Here is a 27,637-nt window from a genome sequence, read left to right on the forward strand (position 1 = left end):
AACAAGGAACTGACGATTCTCCAGAAAATAATATTCCCCCGAGGCAGAAGCTTAGGGATAAGGTCGCGTCGGGCAGGTAAATATCAGATCTGTTCTACTAAATATCCTGCTGCCCCCAAACTGAGCCCCCAAACTGAGTTCCCAAACTGAGTTCCCAAACTGAGCCCCTAACTGAGCCCCCAAACTGAGCCCCCAAACTGAGTTCCCAAACTGAGCCCCTAACTGAGCCCCCAAACTGAGTTCCCAAACTGAGCCCCTAACTGAGCCCCCAAACTGAGCCCCCAAACTGAGCCCCCAAACTGAGTTCCCAAACTGAGCCCCTAACTGAGCCCCCAAACTGAGTTCCCAAACTGAGCCCTAACTGAGCCCCCAAACTGAGCCCCAACTGGTCCCAAACTGAGTTCCAAACTGAGCCCCAAACTGAGCCCCCACACTGAGCCCAAACTGAGTTCCCAAACTGAGCCTAACTGAGCCCCAAACTGAGCCCCCCCAAACTGAGCCAAACTGAGCCCCAAACTGAGCCCCAAACTGAGCCCAAACTGAGCCCCAACTGAGCCCCAAACTGAGTTCCCAAACTGAGCCCCCAAACTGAGCCCAAACTGAGCCCCCAACTGAGCCCCCAAACTGAGCCTTGAGTTCCCAAACTGAGCCCCTTGAGCCCCCAAACTGAGCCCCCAAACTGAGCCCCAAACTGAGCCCAAACTGAGCCCCAAACTGAGCCCCTGAGCCCCCAAACTGAGTTCCCAAACTGAGCCCCAAACTGAGCCCCCAAACTGAGTTCCAAACTGAGCCCCAAAACTGAGCCCCCAAACTGAGTTCCCAAACTGAGCCCCCAAACTGAGTTCCCAAAAACTGAGCCCCCAAACTGAGTTCCCAAACTGAGCCCAAACTGAAAAACTGAGCCCCAAACTGAGTTCCCAAACTGAGTCCCCAAACTGAGCCCCCCAAACTGAGTTCCCAAACTGAGCCCCCAAACTGAGCCCCAACTGAGCCCCCTAAACTGGCCCCCAAACTGAGTTCCCAAACTGAGCCCCCAAACTGAGTTCCCAAACTGAGCCCCTAAACTGAGCCCCCAAACTGAGTTCCCAAACTGAGCCCCCAAACTGAGTTCCCAAACTGAGTTCCCAAACTGAGCCCCCAAACTGAGTTCCCAAACTGAGCCCCCAAACTGAATTCCCAAACTGAGCCCCTAAACTGAGCCCCCAAACTGAGTTCCCAAACTGAGCCCCTAAACTGAGCCCCCAAACTGAGTTCCCAACTGAGGCCCCCAAACTGAGTTCCGAAACTGAGTTCCCAAACTGAGCCCCCAAACTGAGCCCTCAAACTGAGTTCCCAAACTGAGCCCCAAACTGAGTTCCCAAACTGAGTTCCAAACTGAGCCCCAACGGCCCCAAACTGAGTCCCAACTGGCCCCAAACTGAGTTCCCAAACTGAGCCCCCAAACTGAGCCCCCAAACTGAGTTCCCAAACTGAGCCCCCAACTGAGCCCCCAAACTGAGTTCCCAAACTGAGCCCCCAAACTGAGTTCCCAAACTGAGCCCCCAAACTGAGTTCCCAAACTGAGCCCCCAAACTGAGTTCCGCTCATTCACAACTGAAAAATGCGATGAAACACTGAAATCAACTAAAAAAAAGTCAAAATCAATTCTGAATTACAGTGGGGGGTAAAGTGTAAAGAAAAAGAATATTTTTAGTGAATATACCAGGATCGTAGATACCCAGGGGCAGTATTGTAGGGACCCTTAGCTTTAATAGCCCCCGTGGCTTTAAACTCCTACTATTTCATTTCCCTAGTTACCGGGCATAATCCTAGCAACCATATGTAATAAAAGGCACCAAGTCTGGCCAGTAGCAGTAACCCATAGCGACCAATAAGATATTTGCTGGTGACCAGTAAATGCTGCCTGCTGATTGGTTGCTATGGGGCAAACTTAGTTCCTTTTATCACATAACCCCCTAGGTATCTTATTTCTCTAATTTACATATCTATGTCATTGGTCCTAGAGATAGTGACCACTTCCTGTCACACTGTAATACTGTAAATTGGAAAGGGGAGGTACTTCCTCTTTGCCCTCCATCCTCTGACCCAGGTGGATGTATGTTGGGGAGCCAGGCCTCAACAAGGCCATAGGGGGTTCTGCCCTAGGGGGAAAACCCTTGTAGAGAAAGTTGGGGAACAGGGACCCCGTGAATAAGGTTTAGTCAGTTACAGGACTCGTTACTGTTATAGTACATTCTAGGGAGGTGAGCTTGGCAGGGATAGGTGGGAAGAGCAGCCTGTGCTCCCACTCAGGAGGGATAGAAGGCAGCAGCTCTCCCTGGGCTTTGCTTGCCTAAGGAAAGGGATAGCAGTACTGACAAGGTAATCCGGCTAATTAGATAATCACCCTGATCCATTTCTGCAGTAGGGAATCTGGGCCACATTGACTAAAAACCATAGAGAGGGAACCTTAAAGGAGAACTAAAGTCTAAAATTGAAAATCAGTAGAAATGCTGTATTCTGTATACTGAACATAAACATAAACATTCTGAACTTACTGCACAAGCCCAGAGGCTGAGAAGCCTAATTACAGTAATGATTTATGCTTTCAAAGTTGTCCACAGGGGGCCGCCATCTTGTTACTTTGTTAGACCATCTTTTGTAAGATTTAGGGCTTGCACATGCTCAGTGCAGCCCAGAGCTGTTGGGAGGCTGGGCTTAGGCAACATAGTAAATTATCAAACAGCACATCATAATATGCAGACTGCACTGGTTCCTGTGTTGCCCTGTAATGTAATGTGGGTTTTAGTGATTTTGTTTAATGAAACTTTCCCAGCTCTCCAGAGCCAGTGGCTGCATAAATATGCAAAAGAATCCTCCAATGAGAATCCCAGCTGATGTGAGTAAATCCGGCTCCCTGCGGAAAAATTTGCGAAAAACGGCGAAAAATTTGCGAAACGGCAAAAATGTTGCACGTCAAAAAAAATTGACGGCTGTGACTATTTTTTTGTCACCCGCGGCTATTCTTTTGTTGCCCGCGGCTATTCTTTTGTCTCAAGGCTATTCTTTTGTCGCCCGCGGCTATTCTTTTGTTGCCCACGGCTATTCTTTTGTCGTGCAGCTATTCTTTTGTCGCCCACGGCTTTTCTTTTGTCGTGCAGCTATTCTTTTGTCGCCCACGGCTATTTTGTTTGTTGTGCGTCTATTCTTTTGTTGCCCGCGGTTATTCTTTTGTCTCAAGGCTATTCTTTTGTCGCCCACGGCTATTGTTTTGTTGCAAGGCTATTCTTTTGTCGCCCACGGCTATTCTTTTGTTGCCCACGGCTATTCTTTTGTTGCCCACGGCTATTCTTTTGTTGTGCAGCTATTCTTTTGTCGCCCACGGTTTTCTTTTGTCGTGCAGCTATTCTTTTGTCGCCCACGGCTATTCTTTTGTTGCCCACGGCTATTCTTTTGTCGTGCAGCTATTCTTTTGTCGCCCACGGCTTTTCTTTTGTCGTGCAGCTATTCTTTTGTCGCCCATGGCTATTTTGTTTGTTGTGTGTCTATTCTTTTGTTGCCCGCGGCTATTCTTTTGTCTCAAGGCTATTCTTTTGTCGCCCGCGGCTATTCTTTTGTTGCCCACGGCTATTCTTTTGTCGTGCAGCTATTCTTTTGTCGCCCGCGGCTTTTCTTTTGTCGTGCAGCTATTCTTTTGTCGCCCATGGCTATTTTGTTTGTTGTGCGTCTATTCTTTTGTTGCCCGCGGCTATTCTTTTGTCTCAAGGCTATTCTTTTGTCGCCCGCGGCTATTCTTTTGTTGCCCACGGCTATTCTTTTGTTGCCCACGGCTATTCTTTTGTCGTGCAGCTATTCTTTTGTCGCCCACGGCTTCTCTTTTGTCGTGCAGCTATTCTTTTGTCGCGGGCGACAATTTTTGGACGCTCAGTGAATTTTTTCATCCGTTTCACGAAACAATCCGCCAATGGCGAAACGCGGAAATTCACCACGAATCCATGCCTGGCAAAACATTTTGCCCATCACTAGTTACTACATGAATAGGGTGCCACATAATATGCCAATGTGAATGATTCTCAAACCTGAGACATATCTGTCCAATGCCCATCCATATAAGGCTCAGGCAGCCAATGGGGAGCCCTAAATGCGGGAAGGGGGAGGGGGTTGGGACAAATCACTTACAGCCAACTCCCTGCTACTGTGTGAAAGTGAAAGCAGCAACAACATCAGCAGCAGTCGGTCTTTGCTCAGCCATTATCTGACAGGGAAGGGATGGGAAATGGCGCGGCCGCTGCTGGATACATTCTGCCTTCTCTCCTGGATTTGCTGCAGCTCAGTCTGTAAGTCTTACTGGGTACGGTGTATGTGCATGGGGGGCCCTGAGGTGCATGGGGGGCCCTGAGGTGCATGGGGGGGGGCCTGAGGTGCATGGGGGGGGGCCTGAGGTGCATGGGGGGGGCCTGAGGTGCATGGGGGGCCCTGAGGTGCATGGGGGGGCCTGAGGTGCATGGGGGTCTCTGAGGTGCATGGGGGTCTCTGAGGTGCATGGGGGGACCCTGAGGTGCATGGGGGGCCCTAAGGTGCATGGGGGGGCCCTGAGGTGCATGGGGGGCCCTGAGGTGCATGGGGGGCCCTAAGGTGCATGGGGGGGGCCTGAGGTGCATGGGGGGCCCTGAGGTGCATGGGGGGGGGCCCTGAGGTGCATGGGGGGGCCCTGAGGTGCATGGGGGACCCTGAGGTGCATGGGGGGCCCTAAGGTGCATGGGGGGCCCTAAGGTGCATGGGGGGGCCCTGAGGTGCATGGGGGGCCCTGAGGTGCATGGGGGGCCCTAAGGTGCATGGGGGGGGCCTGAGGTGCATGGGGGGCCCTGAGGTGCATGGGGGGGGGCCCTGAGGTGCATGGGGGGGCCCTGAGGTGCATGGGGGGGGCCTGAGGTGCATGGGAGGGCGGGGCTCTGTGATTCTGCTGCAGACACTCCCTGATACATTGTATCCCCCAGGGCTGATACTGACACCTGCTTCTCTCTGTCTGTCTGGCTGTCTCTTTGTCTATCTGTCTGTCTGTGTGAGTGCCAGCCTGGTACTGACAGATTATTTATGGCAGAAATGTGAATTGTGGAAACCTTTCTTCTCTCCATCACTGCATGTTAGCTGGGGGCCCTCCTTCTGTGAATGGGACATAGTGTATGGAGTATGAGGGGGCCCTGAGGTGCATGGGGGGGCCCTAAGGTGCATGGGGGGGCCTGAGGTGCATGGGGGGGCCTGAGGTGCATGGGGGGGCCCTGAGGTGCATGGGGGGCCCTAAGGTGCATGGGGGGCCCTAAGGTGCATGGGGGCCCTGAGGTGCATGGGGGGGCCCTGAGGTGCATGGGGGGCCCTAAGGTGCATGGGGGCCCATGAGGTGCATGGGGGGGCTCTGAGGTGCATGGGGGCCCTGAGGTGCATGGGGGGGCCCTGAGGTGCATGGGGGCCCTGAGGTGCATGGGGGGGCCCTGAGGTGCATGGGAGGGCGGGGCTCTGTGATTCTGCTGCAGACACTCCCTAATACATTGTATCCCCCAGGGCTGATACTGACACCTGTTTCTCTCTGTCTGTCTGGCTGTCTCTTTGTCTATCTGTCTGTCTGTGTGAGTGCCAGCCTGGTACTGACAGATTATTTATGGCAGAAATGTGAATTGTGGAAACCTTTCTTCTCTCCATCACTGCATGTTAGCTGGGGGCCCTCCTTCTGTGAATGGGACATAGTGTATGGAGTCAGTGGGTTGGTACCTGAGTCAGTGGGGTTGGTACCTGAGTCAGTGGGTTGGTATCTGAGTCAGTGGGGTTGGTACCTGAGTCAGTGGGGTTGGTACCTGAGTCAGTGGGGTTGGTATCTGAGTCAGTGGGGTTGGTACCTGAGTCAGTGGGGTTGGTACCTGAGTCAGTGGGGTTGGTACCTGAGTCAGTGGGGTTGGTACCTGAGTCAGTGGGTTGGTACCTGAGTCAGTGGGGTTGGTATCTGAGTCAGTGGGGTTGGTACCTGAGTCAGTGGGGTTGGTACCTGAGTCAGTGGGGTTGGTACCTGAGTCAGTGGGTTGGTACCTGAGTCAGTGGGTTGGTACCTGAGTCAGTGGGTTGGTACCTGAGTCAGTGGGGTTGGTATCTGAGTCAGTGGGGTTGGTACCTGAGTCAGTGGGGTTGGTACCTGAGTCAGTGGGGTTGGTACCTGAGTCAGTGGGGTTGGTACCTGAGTCAGTGGGTTGGTACCTGAGTCAGTCGGTTGGACACATTACTGTATAGTGATATGAGTGCTACTGGCCCCACTGTAACTGCACCATCAGTAGAGACATGTTGGGAATGGCAAACAAATAGTGATAAACAGAAGAAAGATAATTATGAAATTATATCCAAGGCAGAGTTTGGGCTCGGTACTGACCCAATATGGCTCCCTGCAGGTTCTGCACTGAAGGTATCGGATCCTCCCTCTCACAAAGCCCTTCTGGGTTCTACAGCTTCTCTCCCTTGCACCTTCTCTCTGGGCAAATCTCCCATTGACCACTCAGCATTGTCCATCATCTGGACCTTCAGAGACAAGGAGATTCTTAGGTACAACAAGGGTCGGACCCTCTCCCAAGCCCGACTGTCTCTGGATGCTCAGGCCATAGAGGAAGGGAGGGTGTCTCTGTCGGTCTCCAATGTAACTGTCTCTGATGAGGGAACCTACACATGTGTTGTGAGTTATAACATGAAACAAGAACAAGGAGTCAAATTAGAAGTTGCAGGTAAGTATTAGAGCAAATCCTACATGTACTTTATTCATACAGAGGTCCATGGGGACAGAGGTCCATGTTGTGCCCTCAATGATCCTTCCGAGAGTATCAGCAGATACACACAATATACACAGTACAGACTGTAAGACAAAACAGCAGAATGGGCTACAGGGTGAGGTCAGGCTGAGAATTGGTTCCTCTGACCAGTAGAACTGATATAACCGGATATTGGCTGCTACACTCATACTCACACTCACACTCACCCAAGGGAACAGGTTTAAGGTATTTATGGCAAAACTAAGGGCCCAGATGGAGAAGCCAACTAGAAACTGGTCAGTGTTGTGCTTGGCATTGCCCAACAGCGCTGGTACAGCACCAAGGTAGGGAAGCACCTCGCTCTTCTGAAGACACTTTCTTCTCTTGGCCTCCGATACTCCTATGGGAAGTAATGGTACAGATCTCCCCAGCTAGATGCCCATACCCTAATATTAACCCTAATACACTGTACCTACCTGACCTACAATTTGCCCATCAGTTAAAAAAGGAAAATATGATTGGGGGTCTGTAATAGTGCACAAATAAATCCCTATTTTGTTATTTTCATACAGCCGTTCCCATGGTGACGATAAGTAGATCTAAGGAGAACCTGCGCTGCTCAGTGAGTGGGTTCTACCCTGTGGATATTGGGGTAACTTGGCTCAGAGACGGGGAGCCCATACCCCATTCCTCTAATATAGACAAAGCCATAAGGACATGGAGTAATGCAGACGGCACCTACACACTGAACAACTCACTGAGTGTGGCCCCTGGGGGAGACCAGAGAGAGGGGACTTACTCCTGCCAAGTGGAACACAAGTCCCTGCCGGAGCCTCTTCTCAAGGATCTCCAGTTGGTCTATAGAGGTGAGACCATTACCCTGAGCCATAGTAGGGCTTCTTCTATCATAGGAATTTAGCTACCACTGTGGGTTCATTGTGTGGCCCCCAAGCATCACCCTCATAAGATTTGCTTTTAATGATAACAAGTAATGATTACAACTTGTGGTGCCAGGATTCAGTAGCTACAATAGGTCTCTGAGATATCTACATACATTAAACTTTGGCCCTTTGAGTGGAGTGGAGTCAGCTTCTTCTAAAAAGTAGAAAAATACTCTTAAAGGGCACCTATTGGTAGAAAATAATTTACCCCAGTGGAAGGGCAGATTAATAGAGCCCACACTCTGGTTGGGGGAAACAATACCATTTTGTGCAAAAAATGCCCCTAATGGACACTATGCCCCCAGCAACAGGAGGGGCTCCCAGTGTGGGTGGCCTATGGGGTTCTAAAAATTAATCCAAATGATCCCATTGGCACAGAGACACAGGTGCATCATGGGTACAGGTACATATAAACCAATGCTGCCCTATTATACACATGGGATTACAGCACATCATATACACACTTCCCTCTCCCCAAGCTTTAGCTGGGTATTTAGATGTCATTTTTTACAACAGACTTCAATATATAATCATAGCTTTATCGCTCCAGAAATTAATCTACAACTGTTGTGTTTTCTAAACAAGAAAAGGGTTCTGGGTCCTATCGTTAGGCAAACGACTTGCTTTGAAATTAAAGGGACACTAAAGTATAAAAAAGCCTATGGGTAGAAATGTTTATCTGTGTGTTTGAGCCCCTGTACCAGCCCAACATCCCCAAAGCTCTATAGAAATAAAGCCCCATGCCCCTGAAGATGCCCACAGTAGCTCTCCATCTTTTGCCCAACTACTGCACATGCTCAGTCTGCTCTTGGCTGATGTCACTGAGCTTAGGGAGCGACTCCCAATATTCTTCTTTCCCCTGCCTGCTTGCTCTAGTCTCTGCCTGTTCCCTACATGCATACAGGCCAACCAATCACAGTCCTGTCTGGCTGCTCCCTAAATAACTGAAGTCCTGCTCTGGCACTTTGAGCTTGGGGCGAGACTTTAGCTGAATCCTTATTGTGGGACTTTTCTTTCCCCCTTGTTACAAACCAATAACTTCTGTCAAAGTGTTTATGAAGCAGTTGCATGGGGGTGTGTGTGCATTACACACGGGGAGAGGCCAAACTGTGCCAGTAGGTGTATAGGCAGAACAACATGTACAGGGGAACCTCTGCACAAACACTATGTTCCTTCCCAGGATGCAAAGTGACTGACACTGAGCTCAGAGTTTGTGTCTCACTATTATAAACAGGCTGTGTATGGCACCCCCAGTCTGTATGGCACCCCCAGTCTGTGTATGGCACCCCCAGGCTGTGTATGGCACCCCCAGGCTGTGTATGGCACCCCCAGGCTGCTCAGCAACCCTTTGCTTTGGTCAGTGTAATGTGAGTGTTAGAGAGAGTCATTTGTAGAAGGAGAGAATTCAGAATGTGTTTTGGTTGGAAAAAGCCCCAATTATCTCCTGAGCTGATATTTTGGGGGATGGGGATATGGGAATATTTGGGAGTCTGTTGTAAACAAGTTATGTCTAAATACTGAGCTAAAGCTTGTTTGTATTGATATCCTGTAATAAACTGTGTATAATAGGGCAGCGCTAGTTTATATGTACCTGTACCCATGATGCACCTGTGTCTCTGTGCCAATGGGATAATTTGTAGGTCCCACCTAGTTCTCTATGGAGATTAAAGAAAAAAAAAATATATACACAAGAGAAGTGACCAATGAGAACGCTGATTCCCTGTGTCAGGCCCCTTGCTGGTACCTTACATATAGAGATAATGATGGCATTTTCCCGTCATTATATGGCACAGGAATCAGACATGGGGATAAAGGGACAGACTTGTTCAGTGCTGGGAAACTGTGCTTATTGCTCCCAACTCCAATTGCAGGAACAGAGAACAGGGAGCCGGATTTACTCACATCAGCTGGGATTCTCATTGGGGGATTCTTTTGCATAATTATAAAGCCACTGGCTCATGAGAGCTGCAAAAAGTTTTATTAAACAACGCAAAAAACTCAGCCTTGCTGTATCCACTTCTATGGCAGATGCTATGTTGACTTGTGTTGTTTGTTTTGATAATTTACTACAATCCCTAATACCGCCTCCCAACAGCAGCCCAGAGCCCACTGAGCACGTGCAAAACATTGGTTTTAAAAAGATGGTCTAATAAAACAACAACATGGTGAATCTCTGAAAAACACCTTGAAAGCCTAAATCTTTCATTAGATTTCTTGAACTTTGGTTTTGTGCAAGAAGTTCAGAGAGTTTGTGTCCTATAGAAAAACCAGCATCAATAATTACATTATAGACTTTAGTGCTATGTATAACAACACAGCCAACACTAAACACAAAGCAAAGGGGGTGCCAAGCAGCCTGGGGGTGCCATGCAGACTGGGGGGTGCCATACACAGCCTGGGGGTACCATACAGACTGGGGGGTGCCATACACAGCCTGGGGGTACCATACAGACTGGGGGGTGCCATACAGACTGGGGGTTCCATACACAGCCTGTTTATAATAGTGAGACACAAACTCTGAGCTCAGTGTCAGTCACTTTGCATCCTGGGAAGGAACATAGTGTTTGTGCAGAGGTTCCCCTGTACATGTTGTTCTGCCTATACACCTACTGGCACAGTTTGGCCTCTCCCCGTGTGTAATGCACACACACCCCCATGCAACTGCTTCATAAACACTTTGACACAAGTTATTGGGCTGTGTGTGTGGGTGTATATAAAAGCCCCAGTGCTAAAGCTAGTAATATTCTGTACCTTAGCCCTGGGGGGGAGTGTAAGGGGCAGATACAGTCACTGTGTTACATACAGAGAAACCTTCCCAATGGGGCAGTTTATTCCCAGAGGGGCTGTTTGTAACAGCAAAGTGACTGGAACTTTTGTCACAGCTTCTGCCTCTGTTTCCAACCTTTGTAACTTATATTTGTTACACAGCTCAGTATTTGGGATCATTACAAGGGGGAAAGAAAAGTCCCACAATAAGGATTCAGCTAAAGTCTCGCCCCAAGCTCAAAGTGCCAGAGCAGGACTTCAGTTATTTAGGGAGCAGCCAGACAGGACTGTGATTGGTTGGCCTGTATGCATGTAGGGAACAGGCAGAGACTAGAGCAAGCAGGCAGGGGAAAGAAGAATATTGGGAGTCGCTCCCTAAGCTCAGTGACATCAGCCAAGAGCAGACTGAGCATGTGCAGTAGTTGGGCAAAAGATGGAGAGCTACTGTGGGCATCTTCAGGGGCATGGGGCTTTATTTCTATAGAGCTTTGGGGGTGTTGGGCTGGTACAAGGGCCTTACTGTCCCTTTAATTAGACTTCTTAGCCTCTGGGCTTGTGCAGTCACCTCAGAATGTTTATGTATTGTGTACAAAATACATAATTTCTACTGATATTCTATTATATTTTAGACTTTACTTCTCATTCAAACATTTCCCATACATTGATTTGTAATGGTTCAGATTGCCCACCGTGCCCTGGAATTACCATGTTTTGTGCCAAGATCCCTGGGTTCTATCTAATATTTAGGAGGTACAAGGGACAAGATGGCCCCTGGGGCACATTAGAGAAACATATCCCCTTCCCCACTGGCCACTCACTTATGTGTCAGTAGCCAATCAGCTCAGGGCTTTCTGTACCAACTCATTAGGGACAATGCTGTTCTTTCAGACAACGAGGGGAAATCCTGTGCAGGGAACATAGTGGCGGCCATATTTGTCACCGCGCTGCTGATGGGGGCCGGGGTCGCTGTGGGGCTCTGGTGTCTCATCTACAAGAGGAAACGTAAGTCACTGATCAGTCACATTTATGTCATTAATGTTTCTTGTTAATTAGGAGACTTGTCAGCTCTTGGTACCAGTTCTGAGCTGCTCCAATAGGAAAGTTGTATAAGGGCTCTCTGTAGTTTGAAGGGGAAGTTCAACCAAAAACTCTATTTTACATAGCAAAGAAATTATATTTTAAAGGGATTGTTCCCCTATAAATGAACCTGTAGTATGACATAGACATTGGTAATTACAGACTATTTGCAATTGGTTTTCATTTTTTATTTATTTACCTATTTGTTCAGCAGCTATCTGGTTGCTAGGGTCTTGTTTATCTTAGCAACCAGGCAGCGGTTTGAATGAGAGACTGAATAGAAAGATGAGAATAAAAAGTAACAATAATAGTAAAATTGTAGAATCACAGAGCAATAGGTTTTGGCTGCCGGGGTCAGTGAGGAAGGCAAATAATGCAAAAATATAGACCAATTGCAAAGTTGCTAGGAATAGAATATTCTATAACATACTAAAGGTTAACTGAAAGGTGACCCGCCCCTTTAACAACTTTCTAGTATATATTAATGTGAATTTGGAGGTAATTCAATTTGAGGAGCAAAAACAATGATTTGTCAGCTTTTCTCATCAAATGGAACCCAGTGTGTAATGTTATAACTAAATACTGTGCCAGATCTGTACAGTCAGGGTGAGACTAACGGGCATCGGCCTCTCCGTGTATCGTATGTTCAAAGGCAGTGCTCCCTAAAGGGCACCTATCAGTGGGACAGAGTTACCCCAGTGGAAGGGCAGATTAATAGAGCCCACACTCTGGTTGGGGGAAACAATACCATTTTGTGCAAAAAATGCCCCTAACTGGCACTATGCCCCCAGCAACAGGAGGGGCTCCCAGTGTGGGCGGCCATGGTGTGGGCTCTATTAATCTGCCCTTCCACTGGGGTAAACACTGTTCCACTGATCGGTGCCCTTTACATACCCAGGGTGGGCAAATACTTACATTTAGGCTTATGGCACATGGGGAGATTCGTTGTCTGCCAAAAAAACTTTGGGCGATTTCAGAAAAACAAAGCATTGCAAATGTCTTCCCATCAGCGATTCACATTAGGGTTAGTGCCAGTGGGAAGGCATTTCAGGGAGATTAGTTGCCCCCTGCGGTTGGGAAGTAATTAATCTCCCCATGTGCAATGAGTCTAAGACAATGGGCCTGATTCACTAAAGGGCGATAAAAATTATTGCACGCTTTTTCGCGTTAAAAAACGCAAAATAACTTGCGCGCGATTCACCATTTTCGCATGGGTTATTTCTCGCACTAGTTTTACCGTTTTGCGTTAATTTCCGCGCTGAAAAGAATACGATCGCATGATTCACTATAACTTTTGCGCGCTAAATATCGCATTCGGCTATACGAAAATTAACACCTACTACAGGCAGGCGAAAAATTATAGAAAAGTACAGTAAATGAGTTTTTGCAATAAAATATGGACTTACAGTGTTATTTATTCAGTCTGTGTTTCCCCCAGAGTGACGCAGCCGCCAGTTTGCAGCGAAATGGTCATTTTTAATACAGTAATTTTCTGCAAGTATTGGCGTGTATGGCTAACATGGCGTGCGTTCATTTGCGCGACTATTTCTATTTGGCTACAAGTGATGAAATGTTTCGCCAGGCATGGATTCGCAGCGAATTTTTGGACGTGCGTTGAATTTTTTTCGCGGCGGATTTTTTCATGCATTTCTCAAAACAATCTGCCAATGGCAAAATGCATGAAAAAAAATTCACCGCACATCCAAAAATTGATACAAGTGTCAAAAAATAATAGTCACGGGCAACAATTTTTTTGCCCGCACAACATTTTTGCCATTTCGGGGATCTTTCGAAAGATTTGCTAATTTTTCACTAAAGAAACCAGAACACATTTGCTCATCACTAGTGGCTACTATTTATATGCATCTATTTATATGCTACATTTTATATGCTACTATTTATATGCTACTATTTATAAGCATCTACTATTTATATGTGGCTAATATTTATATACACCATTTATATGCTTCGACAATTTTTATACACTATTTCTATGCTACCATTCATATTCGGCGATTATTCGCGTAATTTAGCGCATGTACCGGCAAATACCGCATTGAAATAGTCTTTCGCGAGTTAAATAACGCTTGCAATATCGCGCGTAAAAAAGCGCAAGTATGCTTATAGTGAATCGTGCGAAAAATCGCCAAAATTAAGCGGCGGTAAAAATTTTAGCGCACAATAAGAATAGCGCACGTTTTATCGCCCTTTAGTGAATCAGGCCCAATGACTGATACTGATCCGTCTCGTTAGATTTCCAGAGGTTCCGGGTGAGTCACATACACAGGAGCCAGACGGTGGAAGGGAAGAAGGTGACTCTGTACTGTGTGGCCTCTGACTGCCCTAAGGGCCCCCGGGTGATATGGTCAGTGCAGGGGAATGATGGCCCGAAGGTGGTTATAGCAGAGGATAAGCCTCAGGCAGAAGGAGAAGGGAAGATGTTGCTGGACCAGGATTTCACTGTAAGAACAGACAGAACAGGGACAGACGGGAGACACAATGTCACCTCCTCCCTCAGCTTCACCCCCGATGTATCAGCGCACAAGGATATGGTCGTGTTCTGCAAGTTTGTCTGTGATGGAAAAGCCAAAGAGGAACAACTACACTGTTCCCTCATCTTAGGTAAGAAATACTCACATCCTAAACAATTATTTTGTGGAATTCTCTCCCAGAGTAGCTGTATTGGCAATAGCTAACTTGAAAGATTTGCACCTTATAAAACACATATAGCTAAAGATTGATCCAAAGACTGCTGTGTTGGCATCATGAAGGGAACCTACTGTAGATAGCATTTCAGATACAGTTTTACAGATATTAAGGAGGCCATACATGGCAGTATCTCCTATAGCCAAATAGCCAATTTCAGGACAATCCATTAAAATTATTGAATTGTTGAAGTAAATGGCGAACAAACGATGACAAGGTTTTATGGGCAGCCCACTAATATTGTGCTGGGATCCAATCAAACAGCTTTAATAATGTTGGTTGTGGAATGAACCCCATTTATTCAAGTATAAAGTTCTAAACCAAATCCTTGCTACAATATCAGCAGGAACATAAAAGGCCAAAGTTGAAATCTTGTCAATGTACAGAAATCCCCACTGAATTATTTTTACACAGTCATTTTTAAGGTGTCATACTTTTTAGATGATTGTTAAACAATCTGATCATTCAGCCAAGGACAACACAATCTCACTGGGTAAGGCCCTCGCGTACAGCTTCTTTTGAGAGCAAAACTGAAGATATTTATTTTATTCCCTTCCCTTTTCCTCCTGGTGCCGATCTCTCCATCTCGTGGCTTTTTATAAACTGTAGGGAGTATTTAATAAAGGCCAAGCTTAAATTCAAGCATGAAATTCTCATAGAGGATAAGGCAAAATAACTCAGTAGAAACCTATTTCCCCCCAAACTTACAGCACTTTACAATTGGTTTCCGCCAGACCTGGTGAAAATGCTTCTGTAAAACATTAATGACTGAAAAATGCTTTAGTAGTCGGAGCAACAATGTTTGACTCCAAAAAACTCATCAGTTTGCTGTGAGTATTTTAGCTGATTTTCACCATCTGTAACCCTGGGGACAGACTTGTTATTGTTTCCTCAACAAATATTATATACTGAGGGAAATCCTGTGCCAACCATAGCTGTTCTTCCCACTATTCAGGGTAAATGTCCCCACAATCCATTGTTTTGGGAGATAAAGTAAGAAGAGTGAGAATTTAATGGATATAGTGGCACAAATGACTGTTAGACTCAAATATAAATCAGTAGGAACCTTCAGCCATGTCTTGGGAATAGAGAGATGTGGCCCATGATCCTGTGTCTGACACATATTTCCATGTTATTTCCCAGTGAAGCCCCAGGATTCCATGGCACTTTCCCTGACTGACTCCGGAGAGGTTCTGAGCTGCCTGACCCTGCGAGAGTTTTACCCCAGAGGGATCCAGATCAGATGGAGCTGTGGGTTTGGTTACTACCGGGATCTGGAATCCATCAGTGAAAGATTTACTCACAATTCTAGCAATACTTACAATACTGAGAGTGAGTGTAAGATCCCGGGGCAACTCTTCATAGACCCAGGATTCAAAGTGCGAGTGACCTGGAACCAACAATCCGGCGCCGGGCAGGGGTCCCGGGAGTTCTCTGCCAGAGATCCAGGTAACAAGACCCTTTATGTTGCACGTTGTGTTTCTCTCTTGTCAAATATATTTTCCTATTTATTTCAAAGGAAAGTTTTTTTTAATCATTGAAGATTTTGATGCTTTTGTACTGCTTTATATACTGTAGGTACGTGACATTTTTATTCCAGTGTCTTAATGGGTCTGTCATGCATCCAAAATCCAAAAAGAGTGATAATGTCTTACTTACTTTTATTTATATTGAAAGAACTCAGGTTTATCACAGATCTGAATGTTGTTCTGTCATCACATAACTGACCAAAAGCTTTATATATATATGATGAGTTGAATGTAGCGCACCAGTCTAATATAGTTATATAGAAATAACTACAAAGTGCTTCAGTTTACTCAGCTTTCCCTTCCATTCTCACTGTGAAATAAACCTCAGGTATCATTAGAAACTGGGCACAACGTGTTAAAGGCCCTTTCAGGTAAAGGCTAATGGCACACAAGGTTTTCAGTTTGCTGACCCAAAACTGCCCCTGTTTCCTTCCATAACTGCCAGCCCATGTAAGGGGACAAAAATTGCCATTCTGACCAATAGGATCTGCAGGCCAAATGATGGGGAGCAGTCAGGCAATTTGGAGAGGTGTCCAAACAAGTGAATCTATCCACGTATGGACAATTTTATTTATACTGTATGTTCTGAAACAACTTTTGCCATAAAGCAGAGGACTGCTGTTGCTCACCAAGAGGAAATAGAAAAGTACCTAGAAGGGATTCCTCCGTGCAATAATACAAAGTGACACTTTTTTAAAACTAACAGGAATTTGGTACAAGTGAGACCAAACCAGGGGTTCTGTGGGATCTATCAGAAATGACATCTCTTATCAACATCCTCCCTCTCCCCCAACACTCCCCAGTCTCTTCTGTGTTCTTCCCCCTGTGACTGAATTAGAGATAGACCTGAGGTTTCCTCACTCTCACTACCTGCCCTCTCCATCCCATTCATTCCCAACTTCTCCCCAATCCCACTCCTTGTTTAATTAAAGCCTTAACTCATCTATTTACTCTTCCCCTCTCATCTGGGATCTCTGCTTCCCAATTAAATCATGAAAAACCATTTATACCCAACCTGATACAACATCAGATACTGAATGTTTAGTTTTAGTTTTTTTGTACCCCACCAAGCAGAAATACTGATAAATATGTGTTTTTCATACATTACAGATATTAGCATTAGGCTTATCCGTGTCCCTGTATTTTTGCAGAATTCCCCTGGCGCCCACAGATGGAGGAGTTAATTACCCCTAACCTGATACACGGCACAGAGGGCAGATTCCAGTGTAAGATCTGGGGGTATTTCCCTGATGCTCTGGAGGTGAAATGGCTGAGGAGAGAAGCAGGGGGGCAGGAATTATTCTCTGTGTCTCCCAGTGAGAAATACAAGATCCCAGAGATGGAGCAGAAGAGAGAAGCTGATGGGACCTTCTCCTGCACAGCCGCCCTCATTGTCTCTGTGTCACTAGCAAGTGAGCAGGGGGTGCAAATTATCTGCCGGGTGGGGCACCCCAGTCTGGGGGAACCCCTAGAGAGACGCATCGGGGCCCTCAGGGTGGGAGGTGAGTGTTAAAGTGAGAACATGAGATAAAGCAATAATGATCTGGCAATGATATGGCAGATTCAAGGAACTCCTTCTAAATACCCAATCTGGGGTAAAAGTCAAATCTTGCAACTCTTTTCCATGCACAACTGCCCTTAATGAAAGTTAATTATACATAATATTTCCAGTATAGCAATGCTGTTCATGTAAGGCACAAACATACTCGCACTTGTGAGTACTGGCAGGTAGTGCCAATGTGCTGCCGAGCCTGCCCTGTGTGCGAGTGACTGGCACACTAATGTATTTATTAATGCCACACACATTGTCCCACCAGAAGGGAGGAGATCTAGCTTCTCTGCTGCAGCTCTGGGTGCTGGGAGCTCAGATTACAAAGCACAGTTGGGAGGGGGAGAGAGAAGGGAGGGGAGGGGGAGAAAGGAGAAAGGGGAGGGGGAGAAAGGGGAGGGGGAGAGAGAAGGGAGGGGAGGGGGAGAAAGGAGAAAGGGGAGGGGGAGAAAGGGGAGGGGGAGAGAGAAGGGAGGGGAGGGGGAGAAAGGAGAAAGGGGATGGGGAGAGAGAAGGGAGGGGAGGGGGAGAAAGGAGAAAGGGGAGGGGGAGAAAGGGGAGGGGGAGAGAGAAGGGAGGGGAGGGGGAGAAAGGAGAAAGGGGAGGGGGAGAGCAAACTGAGCAGACTTGTGCCCTGAGGAATTTTTCTGAGAGCAGGAAGTCTGACACAGAAGAACATGTGACACAAAAGGAGACAAGAAACCATGTGTTTCTGTTGATAGAGGACTCGTTATGCAGAGTGCAGCGTTTCTGTGAGTGCTTATGGCTGTATTTACATAGACCTTTCTGATAAAGCGACTGAGTTTGTACCTTTCCTTCTCCTTTAATGTTACTGAAAATCTATTTCTATCAAAGCTTTGCAATGACATCAGCAAAACTATTAATTAGTCAAAACATTTTGATGATGTTTTTAATTAAAAATCGCTATATTGTAAGTAAATAATAAGTGGTGCCATTATATAAAATCAGGCAGTTTGTGCTGAAAAAAATTCCTTGATTGTGACTTTTCCAGCAATTTTCCTTCATTTTGTGTAAATTTTATTCCACTTAATGTTTAAGTGGAAAGGGGGAAAAAAGCCTTTTAATAAGTCAAGATTTGCAGAGAAACCCCCCCCCCAACGCGGCTGAACTGCAGAGACTGGATACACATTGGGGGGGCTCATTTATTAACATTACATTAACATTTATTTATAAAGCAACATTCTCATTTAGTGTCTTTTCTCTAAAACCACAAATCCCTCGTAATTTATTAGATCGAAATAGAAAAAGCACAAGTAAAAATCCGCATGAAACGAAACCCCATAAGCCAGGAAAACCATATAAAAATCGATTTTGTAAGAGTTTTCCTGCGCTTACAAATAAAAAAAAACACAAAAAACTCTTGAAACTTCCCAGGAATCTTTTCTTTAAAGTTTTTTCTTTTGTCTTGAAACTTTTGCTGAATTTTGTTCAAAAACATCACAAAAAAATGTGAGTTTTTTGTGACTTTTCTTAGGTATTAGACATTTGGGAAAACGAGTTTAGTTGAATTTCGGTATAAAAAAACAATGAGAATTGATAGAGTTTTTTTACATGCCCTGAATTTTTCCGCAGTGAATTTTGCACTGAAGTTTTGTGAAACAATTCGCCAATGGCAAAATGTGGAAATTCGCTGCGAATCCATGCCTGCTGAAAAAAATCGCTCCTCACTACCAATAACTATGATTCTGGCCAAAATCTATGAAGTTAGAGTCACAACTCTCCTAGTTACCCCAGCATGGCCCAGTCAGTCCTGGTTTACAGAGACCTTTAACCTGACAGTGGGGTGGCCCTTCTGGCTACCTCTGCTCATAGATCTTCTCACATAAGGACCTTCCTGGTGTCCAGACATCTACAGGCTTCATTTGGTGGCAATTCCCTCTTGAATCCAACATCTGGAGACTGAAGGGATTTACTCATTCATTGACCTGCACATTATTAGCACCCAGGTGCCCACTGACAGCCAATGCTTCCCACAAGGTCTGCCATAACCAGGGTTGGACTGGACTGGTGGGGCACTGGGAAAAAACCTGGTGGGCCCCATTGGCCCAGACTTGATCCCCACTGGGCGCTCCCCCAGGCCACTGGTCTCCCTCCCTCGGCATGCTGAAGGGAAGTTTAATTTAGGTGCGCTAGGGGAGGGGCTCAGGCTGGTGGTGGGGGCCCCTATGGGAGGTGTGGTGGCTGCAGTGGGGGCCCCTGGGGTGGTAGCCCTAAAGGTGTAGTTTTCAGCCCTATTCCACATACAGTGACCACTTCTGGAATTTCTTCTTGGTGAATTGGTCCTGTCTTAAGAGTTCTAGTACCTCTCTGGGGTCCGAATTTAGTCTTAACTCAAAGAAGGATGTTTTGGAACCATTTATGGTCATAGACCTCCTGTGGCAGCCCCCTACAGTATCTCCACTAAGAGGTGCAGGTTGGGGGCCTTTCCCTGTATGTGCCAGTGAGTAGGGATCTCGGTATTGTTATTAGCGTTTGCATTGCAGTATAGCAGGTTATTTAGATGTTAATAAATGGGCAGATTCTTGGTTAATCTCAGGGATATTTCGGGAGATCTCCTCACTCTCTCATTGGTTGTTATTTCCAGGGGCCCCGGTTATAAGGAGCATCACTTACATGGGGGATAAAGTAACAGCAGAAATAGACCAGTTCCACCCACAGGGCATTACAGTGACTTGGAGTCGGAACAAGGAAGGGAAGGATGACAAATATGAAGAGTATGAAGCCCCCCGTATCACTAATGAGTCCCACCCTAACAGTGACGGCACCTACAGGATAATCAGCTCCTGTGATACAAAGGGGAAAGTTAGGAACAAAGATAAACAGATAAAGCTGCGAGTGGAACATGAGGCCCTGGGGACCCCCATTGAGAGGATCATTCTGCATAAGGAAGGTAAAGCAGATTTATTGCCACTTGGGGTATTAATTATTGGAATATATGGTAAATACTTTTTAGTTGGCAAAAAAATAAGAATGTATGTGACTAGCTGTAACTGAAATTGATTTTAAATTTTTTATTATGCTATACTTTATAAAAAAAATGAAAAAGATGTTTAATGTGTTACTGCTGCCTTTTTATTGATTGAGGAGTTGTAGAAGACATATTGAATTGAATTGAATAAGTCCAGAATTCACATAGACTGTACATGCCATACTGAGTTGAAGACAGCTGAAGACTGTTGAAGGCAGTTGAAGGCAGTTGAAGACAGCTGAAGACTGTTGAAGATTAGACTGTTGAAGATTAGACTGTTGAAGACAGTTGAAGGCAGTTGAAGACAGCTGAAGACAGCTGAAGACTGTTGAAGACTGTTGAAGACTGTTGAAGACAGTTGAAGGCAGTTGAAGGCAGTTGAATGCAGTTGAAGGCAGTTGAAGACAGCTGAAGGCAGTTGAAGGCAGTTGAAGACAGCTGAAGACTGTTGAAGATTAGACTGTTGAAGATTAGACTGTTGAAGACAGTTGAAGGCAGTTGAAGACAGCTGAAGACTGTTGAAGACTGTTGAAGACAGTTGAAGGCAGTTGAAGGCAGTTGAAGACAGCTGAAGGCAGTTGAAGGCAGCTGAAGACAGCTGAAGACTGTTGAAGATTAGACTGTTGAAGATTAGACTGTTGAAGACAGTTGAAGGCAGTTGGCAGTTGAAGACAGCTGAAGACTGTTGAAGACTGTTGAAGACTGTTGAAGACTGTTGAAGACTGTTGAAGACAGTTGAAGGCAGTTGAAGGCAGTTGAAGACTAGACTTTTGAAGACTGTTGAAGACTGTTGAAGACTGTTGAAGACAGTTGAAGGCAGTTGAAGGCAGTTGAAGACAGCTGAAGGCAGTTGAAGACAGCTGAAGACTGTTGAAGATTAGACTGTTGAAGACAGTTGAAGGCAGTTGAAGACAGCTGAAGACTGTTGAAGACTGTTGAAGAGTAGACTGTTGAAGATTAGACTGTTGAAGACTGTTCTAACAAAGTCATCAAGCATAATGAAATACTAGTAATACTATACTAGTAGTAATCACTTAGTACAATAAAAGCTTTGGCATTATGTGCACATCAACATCATCATCATTTATACAATAAAGGACAACTAAAGTCTAAAAAAGAATATGGCTAAAAGTTTTTAGTTATGTGTTTTGGGCCCTTCTTCCAGCCCAAAGCCACCAAAGCATTATAGAAATAAAGCCCCATGCCCCTGAAGATGCCCACAGTAGCTCTCCATCTTTTGCCCAACTACTGCACATGCTCAGTCTGCTCTTGGCTGATGTCACTGAGCTTAGGGAGCGACTCCCAATATTCTTCTTTCCCCTGCCTGCTTGCTCTAGTCTCTGCCTGTTCCCTACATGCATACAGGCCAACCAATCACAGTCCTGTCTGGCTGCTCCCTAAATAACTGAAGTCCTGCTCTGGCACTTTGAGCTTGGGGCGAGACTTTAGCTGAATCCTTATTGTGGGACTTTTCTTTCCCCCTTGTAATGATCCCAAATACTGAGCTGTGTAACAAATATAAGTTACAAAGGTTGGAAACAGAGGCAGAAGCTGTGACAAAAGTTCCAGTCACTTTGCTGTTACAAACAGCCCCTCTGGGAATAAACTGCCCCATTGGAAAGGTTTCTCTGTATGTAACACAGTGACTGTATCTGCCCCTTACACTCCCCCCCAGGGCTAAGGTACAGAATATTACTAGCTTTAGCACTGGGGCTTTTATATACACCCACACACACAGCCCAATAACTTCTGTCAAAGTGTTTATGAAGCAGTTGCATGGGGGTGTGTGTGCATTACACACGGGGAGAGGCCAAACTGTGCCAGTAGGTGTATAGGCAGAACAACATGTACAGGGGAACCTCTGCACAAACACTATGTTCCTTCCCAGGATGCAAAGTGACTGACACTGAGCTCAGAGTTTGTGTCTCACTATTATAAACAGGCTGTGTATGGCACCCCCAGGCTGCGTATGGCACCCCCAGTCTGTATGGCACCCCCAGTCTGTATGGCACCCCCAGTCTGTATGGCACCCCCAGGCTGCTCAGCACCCCTTTGCTTTGGTCAGTGTAATGTGAGTGTTAGAGAGAGTCATTTGTAGAAGGAGAGAATTCAGAATGTGTTTTGGTTGGAAAAAGCCCCAATTATCTCCTGAGCTGATATTTTGGGGGATGGGGATATGGGAATATTTGGGAGTCTGTTGTAAACAAGTTATGTGTAAATACTGAGCTAAAGCTTGTTTGTATTGATATCCTGTAATAAACTGTGTATAATAGGGCAGCGCTAGTTTATATGTACCTGTACCCATGATGCACCTGTGTCTCTGTGCCAATGGGATCATTTGTAGGTTCCGCCTAGTTCTCTATGGGGGTTGAAGGAAAAATTATATACACAAGAGCATTGACCAATGAGAATGCTGATTCCCTGTGTCAGGCCCCTTGCTGGTACCTTACATATAGAGATAATGATGGCATTTTCCCGTCATTATATGGCACAGGAATCAGACATGGGGATAAAGGGACAGACTTGTTCAGTGCTGGGAAACTGTGCTTATTGCTCCCAACTCCAATTGCAGGAACAGAGAACAGGGAGCCGGATTTACTCACATCAGCTGGGATTCTCATTGGAGGATTCTTTTGCATATTTATGCAGCCACTGGCTCTGGAGAGCTGGGAAAGTTTCATTAAACAAAAACACTAAACCCCACATTACATTACAGGGCAACACAGGAACCAGTGCAGGCTGCATATTATGATTCTAATTATTAATCAGCTTCTATGGCAGATATTACCTGATGTGCTGTTTTGATAATTTACTACGTTCCCTAAGCTCCGCCTCCCAACAGCAGCCCAGGGCAAACTGAGCATGTGCAGGAGCCAGATCTTATAGAAGATGGTATAACAAAGTAACAAGATGGCGGCCCCCTGTGGACAACTTTGAAAGCATAAATCATTACTGTAATTAGGCTTCTCAGCCTCTGGGCTTGTGCAGTAAGTTCAGAATGTTTATGTTTATGTTCAGTATACAGAATACAGCATTTCTACTGATTTTCTATTTTAGACTTTAGTTCTCCTTTCACCTTGTTAGAAAGGATAGAAACATTGACAGAACTTCGGTACGGTTCTGAAGTTTTTCGGTATGAAAATTTTGTGACTTTCGGATCGCCAAAATGATATTATCGTGACTAATACAAATTTTTCATAAGTATTTTCGTGATATTTGCGATCTTCAGAAATTTTCGTTTCCAATCCGAATTTTTTCCCATTTGGGATTCAAACTCGTGATTTGATAAATCTGCCCCTATGTTCCTTCCCAGGCATGCTGATTTGCATATGCAAAGTGACTGACACTGAGCTCAGAGTTTGTGTCTCACTATTATAAACAGGCTGTGTATGGCACCCCCAGGCTGTATGGCACCCCCAGGCTGTGTATGGCACCCCCAGGCTGTGTATGGCACCCCCAGGCTGTGTATGGCACCCCCAGGCTGTGTATGGCACCCCCAGGCTGTGTATGGCACCCCCAGTCTGTATGGCACCCCCAGGCTGTGTATGGCACCCCCCGTCTGTATGGCACCCCCAGGCTGTGTATGGCACCCCCAGGCTGTGTATGGCACCCCCAGTCTGTATGGCACTCCCCAGTCTGTATGGCACCCCCAGGCTGTGTATGGCCCCCCCCAGTCTGTGTATGGCCCCCCCCCAGTCTGTGTATGGGCACCCCCAGGCTGTGTATGGCACTCCCCAGTCTGTATGGCACCCCCAGGCTGTAGGGCGCCCCCAGGCTGCGTATGGCACCCCCAGGCTGCGTATGGCACCCCCAGGCTGCGTATGGCACCCCCAGTCTGCATGGCACCCCCAGGCTGTGTATGGCACCCCCAGTCTGTATGGCACCCCCAGGCTGTGTATGGCACCCCCAGGCTGCATGGCACCCCCAGTCTGCATGGCACCCCCAGGCTGTGTATGGCACCCCCAGTCTGTATGGCACCCCCAGGCTGTGTATGGCACCCCCAGGCTGTGTATGGCACCCCCAGGCTGTGTATGGCACCCCCAGGCTGTGTATGGCACCCCCAGGCTGTATGGCACCCCCAGGCTGTATGGCACCCCCAGGCTGTGTATGGCACCCCCAGGCTGTGTATGGTACCCCCAGGCTGTGTATGGCACCCCCAGGCTGTGTATGGCACCCCCAGGCTGTGTATGGCCCCCCCAGGCTGTGTATGGCACCCCCAGGCTGTATGGCGCCCCCAGGCTGTGTATGGCACCCCCAGGCTGTGTATGGCACCCCCAGGCTGTATGGCGCCCCCAGGCTGTGTATGGCGCCCCCAGGCTGTGTATGGCACCCCCAGGCTGTATGGCACCCCCAGGCTGTATGGCATCCCCAGGCTGTATGGCCCCCCCAGGCTGTATGGCACCCCCAGGTTGTATGGCACCCCCAGGCTGTATGGCACCCCCAGGCTGTGTATGGCACCCCTTTGCTTTGAAAAGTGTTTTGGTTGAGTTATAACTCTCAGCTTGAGCTAAATATCAATTTAAATTATTTGTAGAATGATAGCATCCAGAATTTTTTTGTTTTGTCTCAAGAATACAGTAGTTTTTTTGCTGGATTAAGAAAAGTATGTACCTGATGTGCTATAATCCAATGTGTATAATAGGGCAGCGCTAGTTTATATGTACCTGTACCCATGATGCACCTGTGTCTCTGTGCCAATGGGATCATTTGGCCAGTATCGTCAATGGGAATCCCCCTAATACTCTATAGAGGTTGAAGAAAAAATTATAGATGCAAGAGCATTGACCAATGAGAATTCTTAGATTCCCAGCACTGTGTCAGGCCCCTTGCTGGTACCTTACATATAGAGATAATGATGGCATTTTCCCGTCATTATATGGCACAGGAATCAGACATGGGGATAAAGGGACAGACTTGTTCAGTGCTGGGAAACTGTGCTTATTGCTCCCAACTCCAATTGCAGGAACAGAGAACAGGGAGCCGGATTTACTCACATCAGCTGGGATTCTCATTGGGGGATTCTTTTGCATATTTATGCAGCCACTGGCTCTGGGGAGCTGGGAAATGTTTTATTAAACAAAAACTCTAAACCCCACATTACATTACAGGGCAACACAGGAACCAGTGCAGGCTGCATATTATGATTCTAATTATTAATCAGCTTCTATGGCAGATATTACCTGATGTGCTGTTTGATAATTTACAACGTTCCCTAAGCTCCGCCCCCAACAGCAGCCCAGAGCCCACTGAGCATGTGCAAGCCCTAAATCTTACAAAAGATGGTCTAACAAAGTAACAAGATGGCGGCCCCCTCTGGACAACTTTGAAAGCATGAATCATTACTGTAATTAGGCTTCTCAGCCTCTGGGCTTGTGCAGTAAGTTCAGAATGTTTATGTTTATGTTCAGTATACAGAATACAGCATTTCTACTGATTTTCAATTTTAGACTTTAGTTGTCCTTTAAAAGCAGTAAAACTGTCAAAAGGCAAAGGGTTAATTGAACTGCATTTTTGCATAGCTTGAAATTGAATATGAGGAATTCCTCCTGGTAGTGGCAAGTTGGCAACTTGAACTAATGATAACTAACTAACTTAATGTTAGTGACACTCATCAAAAAGAGACAGACAACATGCAGCAGTCACTTTTGCACAGTCACATAGTATTAGTCTGTCATAAACTTGACATTTGCTTTCAGGAAAATAAGCCATTTTGAGGAGAAACTGTAGAGCGACCATGGGAACAAACCCCCCCAGCGGCACTAAAGCTGCTCCCCCCCCCCCAGCGGCACTAAAGCTGCCCCCCCCCAGCGGCACTAAAGCTGCTCCCCCCCCCAGCGGCACTAAAGCTGCTCCCCCCCCCAGCGGCACTAAAGCTGCTCCCCCCCCCAGCGGCACTAAAGCTGCTCCCCCCCCCAGCGGTACTAAAGCTGCTCCCCCCCCCAGCGGCACTAAAGCTGCTCCCCCCCCCAGCGGCACTAAAGCTGCTCCCCCCCCCAGCGGCACTAAAGCTGCTCCCCCCCCCAGCGGCACTAAAGCTGCTCCCCCCCCCAGCGGTACTAAAGCTGCTCCCCCCCCAGCGGTACTAAAGCTGCTCCCCCCCCCGCGGCACTAAAGCTGCTCCCCCCCCAGCGGCACTAAAGCTGCTCCCCCCCCCAGCGGCACTAAAACTGCTCCCCCCCAGCGGCACTAAAGCTGCTCCCCCCCCCCCAGCGGCACTAAAGCTGCTCCCCCCCCCAGCGGCACTAAAGCTGCTCCCCCCCCAGCGGCACTAAAGCTGCTCCCCCCCAGCGGCACTAAAGCTGCTCCCCCCCAGCGGCACTAAAACTGCTCCCCCCCCAGCGGCACTAAAGCTGCTCCCCCCCCAGCGGCACTAAAGCTGCTCCCCCCCCCCAGCGGCACTAAAGCTGCTCCCCCCCCCCGCGGCACTAAAGCTGCTCCCCCCCCAGCGGCACTAAAGCTGCTCCCCCCCCCCAGCGGCACTAAAACTGCTCCCCCCCAGCGGCACTAAAGCTGCTCCCCCCCCCCAGCGGCACTAAGCTGCTCCCCCCCCAGCGGCACTAAAGCTGCTCCCCCCCCCAGCGGCACTAAAGCTGCTCCCCCCCCCAGCGGCACTAAAGCTGCTCCCCCCCCCCGCGGCACTAAAGCTGCTCCCCCCCCCAGCGGCACTAAAGCTGCTCCCCCCCCCAGCGGCACTAAAACTGCTCCCCCCCAGCGGCACTAAAGCTGCTCCCCCCCCCCCAGCGGCACTAAAGCTGCTCCCCCCCCCAGCGGCACTAAAGCTGCTCCCCCCCCAGCGGCACTAAAGCTGCTCCCCCCCCAGCGGCACTAAAGCTGCTCCCCCCCCAGCGGCACTAAAACTGCTCCCCCCCAGCGGCACTAAAGCTGCTCCCCCCCCCCAGCGGCACTAAAGCTGCTCCCCCCCCAGCGGCACTAAAGCTGCTCCCCCCCCAGCGGCACTAAAGCTGCTCCCCCCCCCCAGCGGCACTAAAGCTGCTCCCCCCCCCCAGCGGCACTAAAGCTGCTCCCCCCCCCCCCGCGGCACTAAAGCTGCTCCCCCCCCCCAGCGGCACTAAAGCTGCTCCCCCCCCCAGCGGCACTAAAGCTGCTCCCCCCCCCAGCGGCACTAAAGCTGCTCCCCCCCCCAGCGGCACTAAAGCTGCTCCCCCCCCAGCGGCACTAAAACTGCTCCCCCCAGCGGCACTAAAGCTGCTCCCCCCCCCCAGCGGCACTAAAGCTGCTCCCCCCCCAGCGGCACTAAAGCTGCTCCCCCCCCCAGCGGCACTAAAGCTGCTCCCCCCCCCCAGCGGCACTAAAGCTGC

General features: G+C 47.7%; 1 protein-coding gene across 1 annotated transcript in view; it reads left to right on the forward strand.

The window, feature by feature from the left end:
• Positions 1-3,950: 3,950 nt before the first annotated feature.
• LOC100496344 overlaps positions 3,951-27,637 on the forward strand; it is a 32,510-nt gene continuing 8,823 nt past the window's right edge. Inside the window, exons 1-7 of the mRNA XM_031892857.1 lie at positions 3,951-4,316; positions 6,411-6,737; positions 7,334-7,627; positions 11,357-11,470; positions 15,395-15,700; positions 16,932-17,282; positions 19,935-20,240. Coding sequence (XP_031748717.1) covers positions 4,121-4,316; positions 6,411-6,737; positions 7,334-7,627; positions 11,357-11,470; positions 15,395-15,700; positions 16,932-17,282; positions 19,935-20,240 — 1,894 coding nt within the window. The 5' untranslated portion in view covers positions 3,951-4,120. The remainder of the gene's footprint in view (positions 4,317-6,410; positions 6,738-7,333; positions 7,628-11,356; positions 11,471-15,394; positions 15,701-16,931; positions 17,283-19,934; positions 20,241-27,637) is intronic.

The sequence above is a fragment of the Xenopus tropicalis genome, chromosome 9 (assembly GCF_000004195.4).
Source record: "Xenopus tropicalis strain Nigerian chromosome 9, UCB_Xtro_10.0, whole genome shotgun sequence".
NCBI lineage: Eukaryota > Metazoa > Chordata > Amphibia > Anura > Pipidae > Xenopus > Xenopus tropicalis.